Source organism: Amblyraja radiata, chromosome 33 (genome assembly GCF_010909765.2).
Source record: "Amblyraja radiata isolate CabotCenter1 chromosome 33, sAmbRad1.1.pri, whole genome shotgun sequence".
Classification (NCBI taxonomy): Eukaryota; Metazoa; Chordata; class Chondrichthyes; order Rajiformes; family Rajidae; genus Amblyraja; species Amblyraja radiata.
Genome location: NC_045988.1, coordinates 28,381,729 through 28,400,965, shown reverse-complemented (window position 1 = coordinate 28,400,965; position 19,237 = coordinate 28,381,729). Strand labels below are relative to the sequence as shown.

At 46.0% G+C, this 19,237-nt stretch overlaps 1 protein-coding gene across 3 annotated transcripts in view; it reads right to left on the bottom strand.

Annotated features, from left to right (window-relative positions):
- Nucleotides 1-2,328: 2,328 nt before the first annotated feature.
- prdm10 (PR/SET domain 10) overlaps nucleotides 2,329-19,237 on the bottom strand; it is a 220,558-nt gene continuing 203,649 nt past the window's right edge. For 2 of the 3 annotated variants that reach the window (XM_033049825.1, XM_033049824.1), the window contains exons 21-23: nucleotides 18,159-18,327; nucleotides 9,480-9,580; nucleotides 4,061-4,231 (exon numbers count right to left, since the gene is read on the bottom strand). In XM_033049825.1, the coding sequence (XP_032905716.1) occupies nucleotides 4,061-4,231; nucleotides 9,480-9,580; nucleotides 18,159-18,327 (441 nt within the window). Of the gene's footprint in view, nucleotides 4,232-9,479; nucleotides 9,581-18,158; nucleotides 18,328-19,237 lie in introns of all 3 variants that reach the window. The other variant, XM_033049823.1, reaches the window with a different exon arrangement.

Below are 19,237 nucleotides of genomic sequence, written 5' to 3'. Positions count from 1 at the left end.
CACCTCACACACTCAACAACTTTCAATTCCAAGACCCCCATTGCATCATATTGACCATGGACATCCAGACCCTTTACACCTCCATCCCCCACCAGGGTCTCAAGGCCCTCACGTTCTTCCTTCAACAGAGTCCCAATCAGTTCCCCTCTATTAACTGTCTCCTCCGCCCCGTGGAATTTATCCTCACCTTCAACAACTATTGATTCCTCTCACTTTCTTCGTATCACAGTGACCGCAGGTCTGCTTGCCCTTTCCCTGAACACTTGTTCCAAACGTACACTGGCGCCATCCCCCAACTCTTTCTCCACTGCATCAAAAACTGCATTGGTGCTGCTTCCTGCACCCATGCAAAACTCAGCGATTTCAAGAAATTCACCACTAATTTCCACCCTGCCATCAAATTGACCTGGACTATCTGACACCTCCCTCTTCTTTCTTGATCTCTCTGCTCCATCATAGGAGACAGACAGACTCTACTACAAACCCACCCACTACCAGTTACCTTAACTACAATATCCACCCTGCCTCATGAGAGGCTTTTGCCTCTCAATTTCTCCATATCCACCTCATCTGCTCTACTTTCCACTAAATGACCCCTGCGATGTCCTTTCTTCCGTCAATGTGCTCCCGCCCTGTGGATGGAGCCCTCACTTGTGTCACAGTTCTGCTCTTGTTCCCCCTCCACTCAGACAGAATTTCCCAGGTCTTCACCTTTCACCGTACAAACACATTACTCTCCAACATTTCGTCATCTCCAATGTGATCCCACCACCTGTCACATCTTCCTCGCCCTTTCCACCTTCTTCAGAAACCGCTCCCTCCACCACCCCTTGGTTCACTCATCCCTTCCCACCCAAACATCCCCTCCCAAGGTACTTTTCCGCGCAACTGCAGGTAACACCTTCTGCCTCACATCCATCCAGGGACCCCAGCAATTATTCCAGGTGAGACAGGTTCACATGCACCTCCTCTAACCTCCTCTACTGAGTTCAGTGCTCTCGATGTAGCCTCCATTACATCGGCCAGATCAATCGTAGATTAGGTGATCGTTTTGCTGAATATTTGCACTCTGTCCATCAAGGCCCGTTGGATCTCCCAGTTGCTAACCATTTTAACTCCACTTCCCACTGACCTTTCTGTCCTTGGCCGCCTCCATTGCCAGAAATAGGCCACATGCAAACTGGGGGACAGCATTCCTGGGATGTCAGGACTTTCATATGAAGACAGACTGGATAGACTAGGCTTATACTCGCTAGAATTTAGGAGATTGAGGGGGATCTTATAGAAACTTACAAAATTCTTAAGGGGTTGGACAGGCTAGATGCAGGAAGATTGTTCCCGATGTTGGGGAAGTCCAGGACAAGGGGTCACAGCTTAAGGATAAGAGGGAAATGAGATGAGAAAAACATTTTTCACACAGAGAGTGGTGAATCTCTGGAACTCTCTGCCACAGAGGGTAGTTGAGGCCAGTTCATTGGCTATATTTAAGAGGGAGTTAGATGTGGCCCTTGTGGCTAAAGGGATCAGGGGGTATGGAGAGAAGGCAGGTACAGGATACTGAGTTGGATGATCAGCCATGATCATATTGAATGGCCTACTCCTGCACCTATTTTCTATGTACCTATGTATCTCATGGCTTGGGTAGCTCACAATCCAATGCTATGAATATTGAAAACTCCATTTTCAAATAGTTCCCCCTACCTGCTCTCTCTCTCTTGGTCCCCCCCCCCCCCCCACACATTTCTTCAATTATCTCCCACCTACTTTCCCTTGCTTCGTACATTCATTCCCACCCCGTCCTCTTTTCCTTTTTATTCCCCCACCCTTTCCTCCCCCTTGTCTCTTCCACCCATATCCCTGCATTTGGCTTCACAGTTCAGTCCTGTTCTCTCCTTATTTCAGACCTTTTACTTCAAGCCTTAGCACGTACTTTATGTTTTAACAGTATTTTACTTGTTCCACCTATATGCCAATGATATCCCCTCACCTGTACCTGCCGATCACTTGCCAGGCTTTGTCTTGCCCCCACCATTCTTCCAGCTTTATTCCCTGTTACTACTACTACTCCATTCAGTCTCAAGAAGAGTCCCGACCCAGAATGTCACCTATCCATTCCCTCCATAGATGCTGCCTGATCCGCTGATTTTCCCCAGCTCTAGATCCCAACATCTGCAGTTCTTTGTTTCTCCAACCTATGCTTTATTGATATGACCTTCTTGTCCTTCTGAGCGTCTATGAAAGATATTCTGTTTTTAAAACCAACTATGTGCGCCTTGCCTTGAGGTAATGGCGTCGTTGCCTGGTCTACATGACAAAGACAAACAAACATTTACTATTTTGGTTTTGTATTCCTCAAAATCAGATAACAAGGCAGATGTTAAACACAGCTGTGATTCAGATCCTTCAGTCAAGAAACGTTGGAAGTTTATTTCTTTGTTTTTGAAGATTTGAGTGATGTTATATTCAAAATCCCATTAACTCTCCTAGTTAATAAATATGCAATTATGTAACATCAGTTATTTATATTCAGCTTTTGCCAAACACATGTTCTGATAACTGAAATGTTAAAGATCTGAAACAATAATTTATACAACAATATTAACACCAGTGCAAGTGCGAACTGTGGTTTGGAATGTTGAAAGCTGGAGAGATTCCACTCACTGGATGTGTCACTGTCCATTCACCCAGAGATCAGGGCAGGTCAGGTCAGGTCAGAGCCACTGCAAGTGCAAGGGGCTGCGTCATCCACAAGTGAAAAGTGTCAGCTACAATAATTTTAAATAGAAGTTTAGCAAGGACCCAAGCCCCAAAGGGGTATCAGTAGAATGTCAGCCATTTACTGACAGCCCAGCCAGCGGGTGATGGAGTTACTGCATCATCCTGGAACACTCTTACCAGAAGAGCACCAACCTTCATTTTCAGATCATAGACTCAACAAAAGGAAAATAAATCAGGTGACATGCAGGAGTATTGCACAGTTTGAAATGACATTACAAATGATTGGAGTTTAAGGAGGCCAGACTTTGTATCAGCCCTGCCCTCTCTCTGCAGTATCCTGACTCCGTACACACAGGGTGTTGGAGGTGAGCAGCAATCAATGGGGCAGGATACGTGCTGGAGGGAAGAGCAGTCAAAGCCCACACGTAGATTTTTATTCATCTTTAAACACTTGTCTTAGAACAGAGCTTTTCTAATTGTACAATCACAGAAGTTTGCAATGAACATAAACTTTTAAATAATAGAGCATTAAAATCTCATTCATTAAAATGTTTCCATCTTGGTCTGTTGCTAACGTGTGAAGAGGTTTCAGCTTGATGCTGAGGCTGTGCTGGTCTGTGTGTGTCTCTGTTTGCAGCTCAGCACACTGCACTCATCCTAATGTAGTTTGGGGACCAGAGTGGCCAGAGAACACAGCCTGTAGCACATGTACAGTGGTCAGAATGGTGTGTAGCACATGTACAGAGTGTCCAGAGGCCCTGTCTCAGCATCAATGCAGCAATCAATGTCCCTGTTGATTCAACTCTTACAAAGCCACTGGAACCATCGCTGCACAGACTTGGAATCCAGCTCACTGTCCCTGCCGCAGTGATGATACCACGCTAACCATACCAGTTTCAAAGTGCTGAGGTCTTTGTCTAGGGCGCAGGCTCTGTGGGCGGTTGTTGACACAGCCTCCTTGCTCAGACTGCAATCAGACGTCTGGCTGTCAGGGTTAGTGAACAGACGTGCTCAGTTCACCAGTCATTTCCCACCTGTCAGTTTCCTCAATCGCTTGTCTGAAAACAGGGTCTAGTCCCAATGCAATGACAGGCAGCTCGATCTCACTGAGCTCACGCCACCATGAGCAAGGCCGAGTCTGGTGATCCTGCCCTTCGCTCCAATACCTCTTCCAGAAGGGTTGGTGCTGAGGGAAGGGGGAGATACATGGAAGGGGAAAGCTGTAAACCAAAGTCTCTGCTCTCTCACTTTTCCTTTTATAAAATGCATGCCACAAGTTGCAACTCCACTCTCAGTGGAGCTGGTATGAATTTGGGGAGGACCAGTGTCCAGTAGTTGACTGCTAGGGCTTGGTCATTGTCACCTCAGTAGTTCCAGTCCCATTAGCTGTTGAGGTAATGATGAATTGGGCATTCTGTTGTAGGGAGGTGTCTGTCTGTGTCTGAGGCACATCAAGTCTCGAGTTCTGCTTCAAGTCCATCTCCGACTGTCCTTCTGATATCACATAATGAGTCTGAGGGGGAAAAAAACATGCCTCAAAGATTGTACTTTTGCCATGAAGTTCACACTATTAGCACACGGGTTGTTTAACAATACTATGTGAACCAAAATGTCCTCCTCCTAAATATGGATATCACTGGCCTACAGAGCTCCAGACCACATGCCTTGTCCAAGCAACTGCCCAGACTACTCCATATTCTAGCTCTTCCTGACCACAGCAGGTCTTTCACAACTAGAAAACAGGGAAACACGATGGCAGCAGAAAAAGGGACACAGCACTAACAGTAGAACCATTATGTACGGGTGAAAGTGATCAAGAAGCAATTTTATCTACAGACCTCCTCAAAGGGGAAGGGGAATGGGGAAGAAATAGGCTGACAGATTAAGGAAATACAACTCAGAGGGAACTTCAGGGGGCTCGAAGGGCCGAATGGCCTACTCCTGCACCTATATTCTATGTTTCATTAGTGCAGAAGGCTTAGATGGGGCAGGATTGGTTAAGTGTACTCTAGTCGTTCTTAAAAGACTATGTGGATAATCTATCTCGAGGAGGGACACACTGGACCTGATATTGTGTTATGGAAACAGTATTCACAACTCATGTTGGTCGGCGTAGACTCTGGGCCGAAGGGACCGTTTCCAGACTGTATCTCTAAACTAAACGCATGAAAGTTGTAAAATGGTTAAGAGTAAAGATAGCCTGGACTTCCAGATAAATAACTAAGTTGGGGTAAGGCAGTTTAGAACATGGTTAGGCAAAAGATAGGGAGCAGTTGTTATTGGGTAAGTTAATATCAGACATGTGGGAGTCATATAAAGAGCAGCAGTTCAGGATGTATGTTCCAGTAAAGAGAGGGATAAGGATGCCACGGTCAGGGAACCTTGGATGACCAGAGATGCTCTAAATTTGATCAGAAAGAAGAAGCATACATAAGGTTTAGGAAGATGTAATTAGATATGCCTTTGAAGAACATAAATCAAGTAGGAAAACTCAATCATGCAATCAGATGAGCCAAAATGGGCCGTGTAATATCACTGGCAAATCAGATTTTAAAATATCGAAAGGTTTTTGATACGCACATTAAAAACAAGAAGCGACCAGGGAGAAGGTAGCCACTGAAAGATAAAATAAGGAATTTATGCTTGGAGTCAGAGGATGTAGGCAAGGTACTAAATGAGTATTCACCAAGGATATGAACATGGAGGAGAGTGAGATCAATACACGGAATACCAACATGCTAGGGCAGTTTGAGATCAAGAAGGATATGAATTAGGTCTCTTGAAAAGCATTTAGATCTCATCAGGCATGAGAATTTATCTGCCTCTTCAAGAGCCCGAACATCACCTTCTTCTCCTCTTTCAGCTGCAGGTTTAGTTGCAACTTTGTATGACTTATATGGCTGCATTTGAAGTATTGAGTGCAATTCAGTGGCCCCATAACAGGAAGGTTGTGGAGGCTTTGGAGAGGCGGTGTATTAGAGTGATTAGATTAGAGGAAGTTAGCTACAGGGAGAGGTTGTGTAGCAGGTTGGGCAGAAAATGCTGTTTGGGGAGGTGCACACAGAGCATGGTCTAGAAGCGCCGAGCTAGCCGTCTCGGCCACAGCGTCTGTGTCCCCCTCTTATCCCTCCTCCTGCATCGGGGCCTGGTGGCCTGGCCTTCCACACCTCCCTCTGATCAGGCTGGAGACCGAGGCGGACTGCCACCACTGTTCAAACTAAAGTGGGACATGTTGAACTCTGCAGACTGCAAGGCGTGTTGAATTGAATTAAATACATTATATAGGTATGTTGCAAAGCCTACCTGAAGCGTCTTTGAAAATCTGCCGCTACGGGTGTGCGCGATTTTGGCGCCGTTTAGAGGGGGGCGGGTTTAAAACGCGATTTTCTCTAGGCTGTTCAAATCGAAGATGTTCAGCCTAGTTAATTATTAACGAAAAATCGCTGGAAGACCCCGTCGCAAAAGCTATTATTAGGTTTAAAGGCCTTGAATAATAGTTATAGTAGTTTAAAAATCAATCTCTAAACCCGCGACCACCAGCAACCGCAGGGTCTCATAAAGCAGATAGCAGAAGGTAGGTTGTATATTTTTACATTAAAAAGGGCTTCTAAAGATCCCGTTATACAAAGTTTACTATTGCGAGTAGCTCATTTTGGCCCCATTATATCGCGCAGTATTTTTCTGGGCATTTGAGGGCACAAATCTACCGCAATGTGAACGTTCTAAACCAGCGCGTTCCACAGGGACCCACTGGAAAGCTGATTTAAATGGGCATTTATTTACAGCAATTGAACACTGAATTCCTTCCATTTGGCCTATAAATTAATGTAAATGAGATTTAAAAATCATGTTTTATTGTGAATTATTTGTGAATATTATTTGGACATTTAGGCTATTTAAAAATGTTAATCATTTATTAAGAAATGGATAGATGTTTAGATCTAGTAATTGAAGTCTGAAATTAGCTACAATTAGGTAACTAACTAATTATATGCTTTAATTTCAGGTCATCCAAGTAAGATTATTTTATATTTGTTTCAGAATGCTTCAATCTATGATAACTGAAAATTTCATTCAGTTCTCTTAATTTTTAAGAAAGTTATGGGCTTTTGACTGTTCACGATCACAACTTTTTTGTTATGTCCATAGAAAATCAATAGGGAACAAGATGCTCATTTCCGAGTATGAAAATGGCCATAACTTTTTAAATACTTGAGATATGAAAGTGAATTAGGTGTCAAATTAAACTTATTTTTATGCTTTATCTGATGGGATAAATTACAGACTTGATTTTTAAAATCTCAAAATTTTGTAACATTGCTACATTATATTTAAGTATGTAGAATAGGAGGGGGAGAGGCAGACATAAAAAGTAGAATCAATAAGGCTAGGGTGGTGTTTAACATGCTCAGGAAGAAATGGAGCTCAAAACACATCTTAATCAACACCAACAGATGCACCTTTAACTCAAATGTGAAACAGGTGATGCTGTATGGATCAGAGACACGGAAAACAACAAAACACACTACAAACAGGCTGTAAACATTCACTAACACCTGCCTTAGGAGGATACTTAACATCTGGTGGAGACAAAGTAAGCAATGTGAACCTTGGAAAAGAACAAACCAGGAGCTCATTGACTTACAAATTCGAAGGAGAAAATGGAGTTGGATTGGACACACCCTCAGGAAACCAGCACCAGCATCACCCGGCAAGCCCTGAAATGGAACCCCCAAGGAAAAAGGAAAAGAGGTCGCCCCAGGGACAGCTGGAGAAGAGGCGTCCAGACAGAAGTGTCTGAGAGTGGGCTCAACTGGGGACATCTCGAAAGAACTGCCAACAACTGAGTGAGGTGGAGGACATTTGTCAATGGCCTGTGCTCCCTAGAGGAGCAAAGGGCTTAAGAAGAAGAAGAAGAAGTATGTATACATACAAGGAATTTGCCTTGGAGGTTTGCTAGCAAGTAACAACATCTGCCCAGCGGCTGGCTCACTGTGCTCACCACTATGTACAGCAGCACCACACACATTGCTTTGCTTCTAAGTAGCCCAGTTTCGCAACCTTCGTAAAATATTGAGCATTAGTGATCTTCCGCTGGAATATTATGTACAGTTCTAGGCACGACAATATAACCAAAGGTTAAGTGAGGGCACATAGGCATTGCTATCGGCTGCTGAGTTATGTGGAGACGAGAGAAACTGTCAATGTTCTGAAGGCACAGGTCCTTCAGGAAAGATTTGTTAAGTGGGGTGAAGCAAGGCTCGGTGCTGGGACCGCAGCTATTTACAATATACATCAATGATTTGGATGAAGGGATTCAAAGTAACATTAGCAAATTTGCAGATAACACAAAGCTGGGTGGCAGTGTGAACTGTGAGGAGGATGCTATGAGAATGCAGGGTGACTTGGACAGGTTGGGGGAGTGGGCAGATGCATGGCAGATGAAGATAAATGTGAGGTTATCCACTTTGGTAGCAAAAACAGGAAGGCAGATTACTATCTAAATGGCATCAAGTGGGAATAGGAGAAGTACAACGGGATCTGGGGGTCCTTGTTCATCAGTCTATGAAAGTAAGCATGCAGGAACAGCAGGCAGTGAAGAAAGCGAATGGCATGTTGGCTTTTATAACAAGAGGAGTCGAGTATAGGAGCAAAGAGGTCCTTCTGCAGTTGTACAGGGCCCTAGTGAGACCAAACCTGGAGTATTGTGTGCAGTTTTGGTCCCCTAATTTGTGGAAGGACATTCTTGCTATTGAGGGAGTGCAGCGTAGGTTTACAAGGTTAATTCCCGGGATGGCGGGACTGTCATATGCAAAGGGAATGGAGCAGCTGGGCTTGTACACTTCGGAGTTTAGAAGGGTGAGAGGGAATCTCATTGAAACATATAAGATTATTAAGGGTTTGGACACGCTAGAGGCAGGAAATATGTTCCCGATGTTGGGGGAGTCCAGAACCAGGGGCCACAGTTTAAGAATAAGAGGTAAGCCATTTAGAACGGAGACGAGGAAACACTTTTTCTCGCAGCGAGTTGTGAGTCTGTGGAATTCTCTGTCTCAGAGGGCAGTGGAGGCTGGTTCTCTAGATACTTTCAAGAGAGAGCCAGGTAGGGCGCTTAAAGATAGCGCAGTCAGGTGATATGGGGTGAAGGCAGGAACGGGGTACTGATTGGGGATTATCAGCCATGATCACATTGAATGGCGGTGCTGGCTCGAAGGGCCGAATGGCCTACTCCCGCACCTATTGTCTATTGTAAATCACAGAAAGACACAAAAAGCTGGAGTAACTCTGTAGGACAGGCAGCATCTCTGGAGAGAAGGAATGGGTGACCTTTCGGGTCGAGACCCTTCTTAAATCACGTACGGTACTGAAAGTGAACGAGGAGAGGCTGTGGTAGGTGGATCAGTAATCACACATTAAAGATGATAGGTGGTATTTTTGCGTCCAAGGGCAAGATCCACTGCCCGAGGTGTTAGAAAAATGAAGAATAGTGATATTCAAAGAAATGAATAAAGACTTGGAGGAAAAAATATGCTCTGGAGCGGAGGGGTGGGGGAAAGAGCAGGATAATTCAAGCAGAGACAATGGGCTGCTGGGTCAGTTTCAACTGTGTTAGTTTATCATTCTGCGAATACACATTTGAATGAAAGTTCCAGAAGCTGCAAAAACATTTCAGTTTCGAGACAGAAAAGTGTAGTATATGTTACTCCACCATAAGCTGCACGATCCTGTGGATAGGGAGTGTAGCTGAAGCAAACACTGACCTGCGTCACTGCCTTCAACTGGCCACTGTTCACTGTGGTTACTGGAGCCTCTGCAATAACGTACTGCGTCTGAGGGATGGTCATCATCTGAATCTCAGAAGCTGCAACACCAAGACAAATGGAAAGTCTTTCATTGTAAACTGAAGCAGTGCGTGGTTGAACATACAGCATCCACTGCAGCCAGTGGCTCCACCAACAGGAACAAACACTCACACACACGTAATGCCATTTGCATGGTAAACCAGAGCAAAGAATCTGGGCTGCAGCAGATCAGGACAAATGATTAAAAGTTTAGTTGAAAACACAGTATTTTAAATGAATGTATTTTAAAGCTAGGACATCATCATTCAGCACAGTAGCAAGCGTTGAGCCCACCATATCCATGCCAGCCAGCCATCAAGTACCATTTACCAGCAGATTTGATCCATATCCCTCCAAACCTGTCCTATCCATGTACCTGCCTAAATGTTTCTTAAAATGATGGCCATAGTCCCAGCCTCAACTACCTCCTCTGGCAGCTTGTTCCATACACCCAACACCCTTTGTGTGAAAAAGTTACCCCTCGGATTCCTATTAAATCTTTTCCCCTTCACCTTGAACCTATGTCCTCTGGTCCTCGATTCCCCTACTCTGGGCAAGGGACTCGGTGCATCTACCCGATCTATTCATCTCATGATTTTGTATACCTCTTATAAGATCTCCCCTCATCCTCCTGCGCTCCAAGGACTAGAGACCCAGCCTACTCAACCTTAGCTCACACCCTCTGGTCCTGGCAACATCCACGTAAATCTTTTCTGAACCCTTTCAAGCTTGACAATATCTTTCCTATAACATGGTGCCCAGAACTGAACACATTACTATAAATGTGGCCTCACCAATGCCTTATAAAACTGCAACATGACCTCCCAACTTCAATACTCTGACTGGTGAAGGCCAATGTGCCAAATGCCATTTTGACCACACTATCTACCTGCGACTCGACCTTCAAGGAAGCATGCACCTGCACTCCTAGATCTCACTGCTCTACAACACTCCCCAGAAGCCTGTACCACGCACAGTGTAGGTCCTGCCCACGTTAGACTTCCCAAAATGCAACACCTCACATTTCTCTATACCTCCAGGTCTTTGTGTTTTGCTCAAGATTCCAGAATCTACACGGCCTTGTGTCTCTTTTTGTTCAATAGTGATGTTCACAAATTAAATATTAAAATTGAATGAAGTCAATTTTGATTTTCAGGCAAGCCTGAAGATCCAAAAAGTGCTCTCAATGAAGGCAAGAGAGTAAAGACCACACTGGGTCCCATTGTGAATGATGAATAAGAACACAGAGGTATTAAAGATAGACAAGAATGCTGGAGAAACTCAGCGGGTGAGGCAGCATCTATGGAGAAAAGGAATGGGCGACGTTTCGAATCGAGACCCTTCTTAAGACTGAAGTTTGGGGGGGGGGGGGGGGGGCTAGACAAAGAAAGGAAGAGGCGAAGACAGTAGGCTTGTGGGAGAGCTGGGAAGGGAAAGGGGTAGGAGGGAGAAAGCAAGGACTATCTGAAATTAGAGAAATCAATGTTGATACTGCTGGGGTGTAAACTACCCAAGCGAAATATGAGGTGCTGTTCCTCCAATTTGCACTGGGCCTCTCTGGCAATGGAGGAGGCCCAGGCCAGAAATGTCAGATTCGGAATGGGAGGGGGAGTTAAAGTGCTGAGCCACTGGGAGATCAGGTTGGTTAGTGCAAACTGAGCGGAGGTGTTGGGCGAATTGAGCGCCGAGCCTGCGCTCCAGAATTTTGGTCTACCTTCGATTTTTCCAGCATCCGCAGTTCTTTCCCCTCCCCCCCGGACATCAGTCTGAAGAAGGGTCTCAACCCGAAACGTTGCCTATTCCTTCTCTCTATAGATGCTGCCTAGCCCACTGAGCTCCTCCAGCATTTTTGTCCACGTTTGATTTTTCCAGCATCTGCAGTTCTTTCTTAAACAGAGGTATTAAACATGTTTTGTGTGTTTATCTTCACAGTAAATGGTACAAGATAAACTTCAGACATAGTGGGCGGCCAAAAATATTGAGTAATTTTATTTGACCCATATCTATGAAGATAAAGTACTAAAACTGGGACAGAAGTTTGACCAAGTTCAAGTTCAAGTGAGTTTATTGTCATGTGTCCCTGTATAGGACAATGAAATTCTTGCTTTGCTTAAGCACACAGAAAATAGTAGGCATTTACTACAAAATGTGTCCATATACCATGTTATAAATATATACACACATGAATAAATAAACTGATAAAGTGCAAATAGCTGAAAGTGGTTATTAATAATCAGAGTTTTGTCCGAACCAGGTTTAATAGCCTGATGGCTGTGGGGAAGTAGCTATTCCTGAACTTGGTTGTTGCAGTCTTCAGGCTCCTGTACCTTCTACCTGAAGGTAGCAGGGAGATGAGTGTGTGGAATTTTATTCCTCACCAACAGAGCAACCCCACCCCCTCTGCCCACCTGTCTGTCTTTTCGATAGGAGGTATACACTTGAATATTCAGTTCCCAGCCCTGGCCCTCTTGCAGCCATGTCTCAGTAATTCCCACAACATCATACTTGCCAATTTCTAACTGAGCCTCAAGCTCGTCCACTTTATTCCTTATACTTCGCGCATTCATGTACAGCACTTTGACCGCCGTATTCACTTCCCCCCTCCCACCGCTCGCAATTGGCCCTGACCTTACTCTGTTGTCCCTTCTCAAGCTTTCCTTCCCATTAATTCGAGAATCTTTTGTAATTTTTCCTGTAGCCACTTGCCCTTCAACTCCATCTTTGTACTCCCAATTTGTAAATCCCTTCCCCCCACTGTTTAGTTGAAACCCACACGTGTAGCTCTAGCAAACCTGCCTGCCAGAACGTCGGTCCCCCTCCAGTTAAGGTGTAACCCGTCCCTTTTGTACAGGTCACCCCTACCCCAGAAGAGATCCCAGTGGTCGATAAATCTAAATCCTTGCTCCCTGCTCCAGCCCCTCAGCCACACATTCAGATCCCCTATCTCCCTGTTCCTGTCCTCACTAGCACGTGGTACTGGAAGCAATCCAGAGATAACCATCCTCGAAGTCCGGCATTTCAGTCTTCTTCCCAACTCTCTGAACTCATGTTGGAGAACCTCCTCCCTCTTTTTCCCGATGTCGTTTGTGCCCACGTGCACAACTACTGCCAGCTGTTCACCTTCTTTCTCGAGGATGTTCTGAATTCGGCTCGTGACATCCTGAACCCTGGCACCAGGGAGGCAACAGACCATCCTCGCATCTCATCTGCCACCACAGAATCTCCTGTCCACTGCTCGGACAATGGAGTCACCCACCACTAGGGCTCTGCCAATGTCAGTCTCGTCAGTCGAGTCCCACCTCTAGGATTGGAGCCACCGACGTGTCTGCTCGGACTGGAAACATGGTCTCCCCGGACAGTTCCCAAGAGGGCGTACCTGTTTTCATTAGGCACAGCCACCTGGGTCTTCTGCACTCCACGATTTCCACCCTTTCTCTCCGTCACACACCTTGGTTCTTCCCGTATCCTCGGCGCGACTACCTCACTGTAGGTCCTGTCCAGGAAACTCTTGTTTTCCCGGATGGTCCTGAGGTCATCCAGCTGCTTCTCCAGTGCCCCAACACGGTCCTTTAGGAGCTGAAGCTGGTCGCACTTGCCACAGTTGTAGCAGCCAGAGGCTCCATCCGTGTCCCTGGGCTCCCACATTCTGCAAGCCTCACACTGTCTCATCTGCCTCGACATGTGTTCACCGCGTTCCGTCCTCTCGAGCTTTATGCGTAGCCTCCTCTCCTCAGCCTCCTCGCCGAAGACTCTCGAGCCAAAGACTCACATTTTATTCACAATGCACTTCCCTCACAAGGCCGCTCCCTAAGAGCCGTTTTGCTTATATTGACTGATAAATTGCCTAATTTACCAATTTACAAACCAAATTCCCCAGTTTTAAACTGTTTTCCCCCTCTGACTCACTTCTAACTCTCCTCCCACTTGGGCTAGAGCCCATCAGTGTTTTTTCCTGCTTCTCTTTGCTGCTGTTTCTTCAAAATCCACGGAAACTCTGAGTTAAATCTGTCTATGTTTTGCCTCTCTTTTTAAACGTATTGCTGTTTATCAACATGAGGACCAAATTTGTGCCAATAAAAGTCAAAGAAGCCATTTTGAGACTGAGAAACAAGAATAAAACTGTTGGAGGCATCAGCCAAACCTTAGCCTTACCAAAATCAACTGTTTGGAACATAATTAAGTAGAAAGAGAGCACTGGTGAGCTTACTAATCGCAAAGGGACTAGCAGGCCAAGGAAGACCTCCACAGCTGATGACAGAAGAATTCTCTCTATAATAAAGAAAAATCCCCAATCACCTGTCTGACAGATCAGAAACACTCTTCAGGAGTCAGGTGTGGATTTGTCAATGACCACTGTCCGCAGAAGACTTCATGAACAGAAATCAGAGGCTACACTGCAAGATGTAAACCACTGGTTAGCCGCAAAAATAGGATGGCCAGGTTAGTTTGCCATGAAGTACTTAAAAGAGCACCCACAGTTCTGGAAAAAGGTCTTGTGGGCAGATGAGACGAAGATGAACTTATATCAGATTGATGGCAAGAGCAAAGTATGGAGGAGAGAAGGAACTGCCCAAGATCCAAAGCATACCACCTCATATGTGAAACACGGTGGTGGGGGTGTTATGGCCTGGGCATGTATGGCTGCTGAAGGTACTGGCTCACTTTTCATTGATGATACAACTGTTGATGGTAGTAGCATAATGAATTCTGAAATGCATAGACACATCCTATCTGCTCAAGTTCAAACAAACGCCTCAAAACTCATTGGTCGGCGGTTCATTCTACAGCAAGACAATGATCCCAAACATACTGCTAAACAAAAGAGTTTTTCAAAGCTAAAGAAGGCCAAGTCAATCACCCGATCTGAACCCAATTGAGCATGAATTTTATATGCTGAAGGGAAAACTGATGGGGACTACCCCCCAAAACAAGCAGAAGCTAAAGATGGTTGCAATAAGCGAGTTCGGTATTCCGACCGCGCATGCCCAGGTCATAGGTCACTAGCTATAAAACAGTCTTGGCAACGGTTGTGCTGCATTGTGTGCAGGCTTGCATTTCGTCCGTAGTCAGGGTCGGCTCTCCGGTGCTGTTGAGTTGCTGTTGGGCCGTTCCCGTCCCGTCCCCGGTGTCCCGTCCCTGTCCGGTGGTGTCCGGGGTGGCCCTGGGCTGGCGGGACAGCCCCGGACTTGCAGCCGCTGGCTCCAGCTCGGCTCTGCCTGTCCCGCCGGGTTGGCCAGCAGCCTAACACCTCCACCCACCTCCCCTCAGTCCGACACCGAGATCCTGCTGAAGATGGGCAGCCGCCGGCCCTTCTCGAAGAGGGGCGACTCGGAGCCACTGCTGCTGGAATCGTCCTGGTCGGAGAGAGAGTCTGCGGACGGGCTCCTGCCGGCCATGGGCAGGCCGGGCGCCCGCTGGAGCTGCTGGTGCTATTGGTGATGGTGGTGCTGGCGGCAGCAGCAACCTCGTCCCCTCCCTTGCCCAGTCCCAAGCCTAGAGTCCGGGCCAGCTCTAACTCCAGGTCGGGGCTGAAGGCCGCCCGCAGCGTGGCCCAGTCTAACTCCGGGCTGGAGGAGGCCGAGCCCAGGCTGGCGCTCGCGATGCAGGGGCCCTCTCTCCTCCTCGGGGATGTGGATGAAGTGGAAACGGGTACCGTAGGGGCAGAAACCGGTGATGTGCAAGGTACGGCTTGTACTTGGGGTAGCGGCTGAGGCCGTGGGAGAACTGGCACGTTGCCGTAGCGGCCCATTGGGAAGCGGGTGCCTCTAGAGTTGGAGCGGGGTTGGGCTGACTGTGGGTCTGGGGCCGCTGGTCTTGTCGGTCTGGGCTGTCGGTTGGCCCAGCGGGAGAGGCGGAGGTGAGCTGGGGTTGGTGCTTCTCCGCACTGGGCCTGGTGTCCCGTCGGTCCGGACGTCTCCGGCCTTTGACAAATCCTATGATTCCTTGCATTTTTCGGAATACAGAACTCGCTTATACAGGCCTGGCAGAGCATTATCAGAGAAGACACCCAGCAACTGGTGATGTCCATGAATCACAGACTTCAAGCAGTCATTGCATGCAAAGGATATGCAACAAAATCCTAAACATGACTACTTTCATTTACATTACATTGCTGTGTCCTAAACATTATGGTGCCCTGAAATGGGGGGACTATGTATAAACACTGCTGTAATTTGTACATGGTGAAATCAACATGTTTAAAACTGGCCTTTATTAAAATCTGACAATGTGCACTTTAATCACATGTGATTTTTTCTATTATAAATCTCAAATTGTGGAGTACAGAGGCAAATAAATAAATAAATGATGGGTGTTTGTGCCAAACATTGTGGAGGGCACTGTATGTCCAATATTCCCTGCCCCTGACCTGGAGCGAGACTCAGCCCACATCTGGGAGATACTGCACTATTGGAGGTATCCCTGGTATGAGATGATAAGCCATGGTCTAATTTTCCTGTTCAGGAAGATAACATGGAACAGTAAATAGGTTGGAGTTGGGATTTAGAGAGGAAGGACAAGGAATACAATTCAGATTGGGTGGCTGGTGATGTCACTCGGCATTTCAATATATAAAAGTTGTGGCAGGTAGAGTTCAACGTGGGGAGCAGCTGGCTGTCATTTCAGAACCAACGCACAAAGGTAGAAGTAAGATCACAGTTGAGTGCAAGAGCTGGGTTCTATCTGAGACACCACTTGCTGGTCAGCACGTCAGCAACAGGTAGTTTAAAAATAAGGGGCGGCATGGTGGTGCAGCTGTAGAGTTGCTGCCTTGCAGCGCCAGAGACCCAGGTTTGTTTACGGATGGAGTTTGTACGTTCTCCCTGTGACAGCGTGGGTTTTTTCCGGGTGCTCCGGTTTCCTCCCACTCTCCAAAGGTGAAAATATTTGTAGGTTAATGTGATTTTGTTTAAAAAAAAGGCAATTGGCCCTGGTGTGTAGGATAGTACGAGCATACGGGGATCGCTGGTCGGCGCGGACTCGGTGGGCCTAAGGGCCTGTTTCAGCAATGTATCCCTAAAGTACACTAAAATTAAACTGGAAAGGATTTAATTATCATCTATGGATTACTATGACCAGCCTTGTAGATCCATGAACAAGATAAGACTTCATTAATGCACAGCAGATTATGAGAGAAAGAAACTATTTCCACTGGTGGGAGAGCCCAGGACAACCTTCACATGAGAGCAAACTCATTCAGGGTGTTGGTGTCAACATGTCTCCACACAGGGGCAGTAGAACTCTCTTTATAAACAAAACACTTTGAACCCTGAGAATGAGGTGAACATTTGAAAACCAGGATTAATTGAAGCTTGTCCGGCAAGGCATGAAGCCTAGAGACTGATCAGATATAATCTCACTGAATGACAGAACGGGTTGAAGGGACTGGATACACAAGAGAATGCAGATGCTGGAATCTTGAGCAAAACACAAAGTGCTTGAGGAACTCAGCAGGCCAGGCAGAATCAGTGGAGGAATATGGGCAGATTATGTTTTGGGTTGGAACCAAAAATGGACAGGGAAGAAATGTGTACATACTAGGAGAAGGGGGGGGGGGGGGGCATTGTGTGAAATTAGAGAATTCAATGTTGATAACATTGGGTTGTACACTACGCAAGTGGAATGTGAAGAGCAGTTCAGAATATTCCACTTTGGTGGTCGACAACCCAAAGGTATAAACATTGAAACGCCCCTACCTCCCTCTTCTCTTCCTCAATTTCTCTAGGAATTTACATGTGATATACCCATCCTCCTCCACACGACCCCTGCACAAAGCCACAGACAACAGATCGCACATCTAGTTGACAGCTGGTATAACTCAAAATAAAAGGTGCTGGAGGCACTGTGGGTAGGACACCATCTAAAGCGACATATTGACCATTGAGCAAGCTTCCACCAGACCCTCTGATGCTACTTAATCTGAGGTTATTTCCAGTATTGTTTCCTTTTATTTCAGAACTGATCAGATCCTGAGGTTTGACAATGGAGAACAAGGAGCTGCAGATGCTGGAATCTTGCGTAGGACACAAAGTGCTGGAGGAACTCAGAGAGGATCAAGCAGTCTCTGGAACGTGAATAGGTGATGTTTCTGGTGCAGACCCGACTGATTGTGGTGGTTGGGGGGTGAGTAAGCTGGAATAGGTGGGACAGGGCAAATGCTGGCATGAAATACATGGACAGGTGAGGGGGGTTGGGTGAACCAATGCTAGAGAAGAAAAGAAGGCAAAAGGATGTCACACAAAGAGAGACGCAAAGAGACTTTTATTCTGAGGGACCTATTTTATGCTTTATCGGTTCACATCCAGGAGTTCCGGGTTTTCAGGGAAATGCAGTGTAAATGCTTTGGGATCTGATGATCACAGGGATGGGGTTCTCCACCACAGACTGGCTCAGCTTCCACGCTAGTTGATGTACTATTTTCAAATATGAAAGTGAATAATGCGCAGACAGCACGGTTTATACAACATCTGAAACACCTCAGTCGTTAAAGTTTACAAATGCATTTCCTGCATAAATAGCATCATAGTTCTTATAATAATAGATAACCATTTCTAAAATTTCTGACAGTACAACTAGCCATTCTTCTGTCTATTGACTTACAGTAGTTGCGAAAGGTTCCCCAGGTGCTGGGCAGGTAAGTGTGCTGTACAGTAGCTGTGGGTTGCTGCTGCAACACCTGGTTCTGTGTTGACGATCCACTCTGTATCTGGGAAGGGCTGAGTTCCTGTGATTGCTGTGACATGGGACTGAGTGGCTGACCACTTCCACTCTGCAAGCAAACACACAGTGCACAGGTCATGAATATGGCCACAACTTTAGAACACATTCTGTTCTCAAGAGCGTTTTCATTTCATGTCCATTAGGTTCCTGCATGCCAGGTTAAGGAACGTACACTCTTTGAAACATGCACATTAATAACATGGCAGACAAAACACCAAGAATCAGAAATAGACACTGAAACCGGTGGAAATACTCAGCAGATCCCAGTGTTGCTGCAGAGAGAAAACGCAGAAACATCATCTACACGAAACATTAATCTAACTTCTCTCCACTACCTGCCCTGATGACTATTTTCAGCATTTTGTGATTTCCAATAAAATCCAGAATACTGAATGCAATTACCTATTTACTTCTTTGTAGAACCTGTAATAATTTGAAGCTTTCAAACTTCATCTAATAATTTGATAATACAGTATTGACTGGAACAACACCGACCCTTCGGCCCACCATGTCCATACTTTCTATACTAATCTCCTTTGCCAGCACTTGATCCATAGTGTACCATCACCAGTTCCAGACTTCCAGTCAGATATACACCCCGTACACTATACTCCACCAAGCCACCAACCCCGTACACTATGCTCCACCAAGTCAATATTGCATCCAACATGCATTGGAACTCTTCAGCTTCAACTTTGTCGACCAGCTTACCACGCGAGACTTTGTCAAAAGACCAACTGAAATCCATGTAAACCACATCTACATATTTACCTCAGCAATTCTCTTAGTTAACATCTGAAATAAAGCTCAGATTTGTGAGACATGATTTCCCTGCACAAAGTCATGTCTTTCCAGTCCCTGGAGTTGTAAGTGAACACAATCCTCCCCCTTAATCTCCAACAACTCCCCTCCCACCGATGTAAGGCTCACTGGCCGGTAGTAACCTGGCTCATCCCTCC